Here is a 5,541-nt window from a genome sequence, read left to right on the forward strand (position 1 = left end):
TGTCAATGCCAACTGAAACCCACGGAGCTTAAAATGTCACAAATGTGCCTGTAGCTGAAATACATAGCTCCTCATTTTTTTGACCGAACTAGGAATGTTCTAAGTCTTAGGTTGTCAAGCCAACTGTAAAAACCATAGAGTAGCCTCCTGAAACTGAATGTGTGCTTCCCCCCTCCCCAGACAATCATTTGGAAAGTAAGTATATAAACTTGATGTAGGATAATTCCATAGGCAAAAAATGACTGCGTTGGCTCTGCTTCTAGGCTCACTTGCATTAACTGTGGCTGTTGCTAAGAGGTTGGGCTACAGGCTTCTTAGAGAAAAGATAGCACCCGACTTTGTAAAACATCTTTAATATTCAAATATATAAATATGCACTACTGAAGAATAATTCAGAAGACTGCACTGATTCATTATGAACATATGCTATAAACGGGAACAGTAACATTGCTAGGTAAGGAAGAAGCCAGCTATTTTAGAAATCTTGAAAATCTCTTCTAGTTCTTCAGACAGATCATGCTGCTATAGTTATTTTATAAAAAATTATATTCTTAAAAGCACTTTAGTAAAAGACACCTTTTACTGGAACTATTATTTAACCAAGACCTTCTACAGCACTAAAACACACTGCAATTGAGTTCCCGATATAGTTTTAAGAATGGGAGGGGTAAATAAAAGAACAAAAACCCTACCATACCTGCACCAGGAGCTATTTATTAGCATAACACTCTTCGTTTTAAAGATTTCGTAACAACTGAAGTATATACAAAGTCTTACAGCATTTACACAATAAAAAAGTTTCCTATTAGCTGATGAAGTATAAGGTAGTGCTGCAATTTACTTCAAAGCATGTATACAATAATAATGAAGCAGACCACTGTACTTTCAACTTCTTCGCTACCATACCACCACTGTCAGTTGAAATGATAGTTAATTAAGCCACTGGGAAGACACAGATTGTCAAAAATTTGTAACAGGTTGACCTGCAGCACTAACCATCGGGGCAGGGGGGCGGGACCGAAAAAGAGAAGCTACATACTGTCATGTTTCTACACTTTCCTAGAGCTGTAACAAACTTTCACAGCCTTAGATATAACATATGCAAGACAACGTTTTTCAGATATAGTTCAGCTACTGAGTGTATTTACTTCTGAATAGGAGGCATTATATTGATATGGCTGTGTGTTTCCATTTTTGTTCATTAACTGTTCAAATAGGTCTACAAAAAGAATTAAAAGACAGCATGGAGTTTGTAGTCATGATGTGTTCGACTAATAAAGGCATTCAATATCAGCTATAGGATCTAATCATTCCTGTCAAAAGTTTAAGACCAGGAATCTTTGAGTAAAAAACAAACACGCAAAATCCCGCACCTGCAATTTTTTCCATCTGTTGACTCCAACCTTCTTTAAGCTTTTCCAACAGGGTAACAAAAAGACCATTAAAATGCTTATATCAACCCAAATGCAAGATTCATTTAGTTTATGAGAGGTCGAGCAGACTCACTAGACTACTTTGGCTATAAAACTGAGGGAGCTTACCCAGGAAAAAAGAAACCTTTACTGAACAGTCCCTTACTACAAGTAGGGATATATAGTTTAACAACGATACATAATTTAAGAACAGAACATTCTTTGCCTTTTAGAAACAGTTTTACATGTGCCAATAATGCACTTTCTACAAGAGATAAGGCTGCTTTGCCTACCGTCATATGCCTAAACCTCTTATTTTGGCCAATTTTGCTTTTCTTTCCCCCAAAGGGATTCTGTTTCAACTTCAAAGCTAGTAACATCAGTTGACAATAACTGTATTAAGACAAAAAGTGACGTATAAAATCCACAAGGAACCACATAAATACCAAAGAAGTCATATAACCTTTCCATGTAAACACTTTGATTATACTGAAGCCCTAATTAGATTCTCGTCTTAAACTTTTGGCAGATAGTGTGTATGCTCAGCCAGGCTTTGTAGTTAGTTATTGTTCAAGTGGAAGCCAGGTCAGCTCACATGTTGACAGGCATGCAACTTGGAAACATTGCACAACAAGCAACACAAAGAGATTTGAGAAGTGTACAAGACTTCAAGTGACTTCACAACCCTTCACAACTGAATATTCACAGACAAAGATACAGTCCTTGCTTTTTCTACGGTGGATTTCCTCTCACACATGGGACACTTTCTGTGACTCTCTAGCTTGCTTGATGCTATATAACCACTTGATGATTCTGGCATTCCTTTCAATGGCAGAAATGCCGTATGGCACACGGTCATTGGCACTGTCATCGTTTCTAAGGTCACTGTTGCTGTCCTGAGACTGTTCACAGTCTGAGCTAATCATGCTTGCACTGCGAAAGTTGAGGGATATAATATCAGAGTTAGCCCTTGCAAAGTTTTCCATCCCGAGGTTTTCAAGCTCTTCAGGATCCAGTCCACAGTAGTTAAAGAATCGCTCAACATCTGCATCGACACGAAAGTATCTGTCGCTTAAGTCTGATTTTGATCGTTGTAGGGAGGGTCTTCTACTAACTCCGCATCCAGACTCGACTGCCTCAATCTCTGGGGATTTCAGGGTGGCGATGGCAGCGATTTTGGGCTTTGGAGGCAGAGGTGGGGCAGAACTACTGCAGGGTATTGCTTTTAAGGGCTTTGCACTAGTTACTTTCCTAATGTCTGAGGAGCTGTGAGAGACATGCAAGAAAGTCTCTGCCGACTGATCTAGGAGCCTTCTGCTGACATTGGAGCTGCTCTCCTGCGGGCTGCTACGGCCCTGTGTGGGGTAAACCTTCAAAGATTCGGCGAACGAGTGTCGGTTCAGCTCCGTTGAATCAGCTCTGTGGGGCGGCCAGTTTCGGGGGCCATGCTTATGCCCTGAACCCGAGCTGGAACCTTCAGAGCTGTTGATGATGTTCTTCAAAATCTCGAGTTTCAGATTTTCTCTCTGGACTCCACTCTCAGTCTTCGCGTTGTTGCTGAAGACTTTCAAGGTGGGGCTCCCCAGTGCTCGCTTGGCCACGGGACAGACCGGTGGTTTTGCCAGCACCGCCGGCTTCACAGGCTCCTGCTTGGCGTTGATGACCTCCTGGCTCTTGACGTATTTCGCCTTGTCGGCTTCCAGCCTCTCCACTGCACTCAGTCTTTTTGGATTAGGCTCCGCCTGCCTGCGAAAATAGTCGGGTCCTTTGTTCAGGATGCGGAGAGGAACGGCAGACGTGAAAGTGACGGCGGGGCTGACCGGCTTCACCATGCTACCTGTCGGTAGTGTTTCTGTAGGCATGTTTGGTGGTCTTTCCCCTGCAGCCGTTTTGGATTCTTCTCTGGGATCTCCTAAATGCACGGTGCAGAAACATGTACATTAAGCACAATGAATAGCCGATGAATCCTGGGATCTGAGTGTTAGCAGCAGCGCCTCATCTCACAGCTCATTAAATAACACTGCGTTTCTTTTTTAAAGGCAGCCTTTTTAGGGCAAGGCCACTCGACACAAGTCCGTATTAGTCTGCTCCGCCGACTCCTTTCTTCTCGCTGAAAGATGCGGGAGCCTTGCCGTTCCCTTTGTGTTCCGCTACCGGTAGCGATCTGAAACGCAGAATAACCAACCACACGTTAGCAAGGGCGCCTGACATCAGAGCGATAGCAACAGCCGCCTCCCGGCCCTCCTCTCCCACCGCCGGGCGGGATGCGGCCGCCGGCGCGGGGGAGGCGGTGCTCGGGGCGCCCGCGCCCCCCTCTCGCTCCGCACCCCTGCGCATCTTGCAAGAAACGTGTTGCTCGTTACTTACAGTCAGAGCTCAGATTTAACTACTTTACACCGGCACAGAAAAAATAGAAGAAAAAAAAAATTAAACCCCACCGTGATGCAGCCACGCAGTTCTGGAGGAAGAAAGGGAAACAAAATGTGTCGATTCATGGGATTACACCTCTCTATCTCCTGAAGATCAGTGAAAGAGCACTTTCAAACTAGTATCTTTGGCTTTGATCAGCCGATTTATGTACATATTTTATCTCTAAACCCCAAACATTTTTCTCCTTATAGGCAACATACTCTATATATCTAAGAAATTAAGTGTATTATCCTTTTTTATTAAATGCTCCAGAAAACTACCTGGTCTAAAAAGCAGAGAGCAAATGGACACATGCAGTGTTTTAAGTGCAATGCTCACTTTTCATCGTTAATCTAATATAAAATCAACAATTAAAAAGGAGGAGATCTCACTAAAGCCGATTCCAGTTCAAAGTCTGTTTGAACATTAGTCCACAAAGCACTGGTGTTCCAGCAGTAAAATAAAGATTTCCAAGTTCTTGTGATCAACTTACAGGCTCAACAGAAAAACAACAAAAAAGGCTTTGTTTTTCGATGAAAGAATTTGGGAGCATGCAACGCATTCCAACTGGGTTTGAAAGAAAAGGACTTGTCTTCACATTTGGATATAATCATTCAAGTTTTCTACCAAGCACTAAGTGCAAGTGAAGTTTACCTTCATCTAAATTATTTTAAGATCCTATCACTTCAAATTGTCACAACAGTCTAAAATCCACCACCATGGATGATGTTACAAGTGCTGTAACAATTCTTCCCACATGAGGCACTGAAAGGCAGTTATCACGGAATCTACTTTTCAAGCAATGATTCTGCTAATGGGTCTCATTTGTTTTATTACTGCACCATTAATCTATGCTGCCTGTTTTAATATCCCATCTCTGTTATCACTGTGTTCTTCAGGGAGAGAAAGAAAAGCAGCTGCTACCTCTTCACTCATCCTAAGGAACACAGAGCAGCATCATTCTCAGGGATGACCTGTTTTCGTGTGTACTGGATGCATGTGCTCATCCATCAATACTCAACTTACTAATACAGAGCATGCCATCAGTATATTGTTTGGGCAAAAAAAAAAAACCCCACCAAAAAACCTGAAATTCCAGCAAAAGATACATTAACTGTAAAAAGAAAACAACCTCAAGTACTGACTCCCAGAAATACACAATATATACATTGAATATTCTCTCTAAATCATCCAAGGTCAAAGCAAGCAAATAAAATACATAAATGCTGTAATGAGATTATAGGAAAAAGCTGAGCTTTCTCCTGAAGGCTTACTGTCACAAGCATTCTTTAAATACAAACTAACATATTTAGGTGGGTGATAAAGCAGGCATGCACTCAGTGCAATTGAAAGGGTAGTGAAATGTTAATTAAGCTTCCCTTTCAATGTTGTTTTATAAATCCTAGTGCTAACTCCTCAGCAGTTTGACTTCCTGAATTTTAACTAAGTCTTTCTGAAAAAGAAAAAGCTCGCTTTCCTCATTTGAATCAACATATTTATTGGTACTATTTTGAAATTAAGTATCAAATTTGCAAATGTGTTGAAGGCAATTCCAGCACGCATCTGCACATACATTTCTCTTCCATACGCACAAATCAAATCTTTCCACATTGTCAGCTCAGAGCTCGATAGCTAAATACTTGTAAAAATACCCCATTGGCGTACAGATTTGGTACTTGTGTGCAAAAATCAAATCTATCTGAGAGCAGGGGTCTTGTCA

General features: G+C 41.5%; 1 protein-coding gene across 1 annotated transcript; it reads right to left on the minus strand.

Annotated features, from left to right (window-relative positions):
- Nucleotides 1-2,161: 2,161 nt before the first annotated feature.
- Nucleotides 2,162-3,274, minus strand: FAM110B (family with sequence similarity 110 member B; the record flags this gene model as incomplete). Its single annotated transcript, XM_082015099.1, has 1 exon — nucleotides 2,162-3,274. One exon carries the CDS (start codon nucleotides 3,272-3,274, stop codon nucleotides 2,162-2,164), a length of 1,113 nt encoding a protein of 370 aa, XP_081871225.1.
- Between the last annotated feature and the right edge of the window lie 2,267 nt (nucleotides 3,275-5,541).

This window comes from Phaethon aethereus (genome assembly GCF_964289735.1).
Source record: "Phaethon aethereus genome assembly, chromosome: 2".
Classification (NCBI taxonomy): Eukaryota; Metazoa; Chordata; class Aves; order Phaethontiformes; family Phaethontidae; genus Phaethon; species Phaethon aethereus.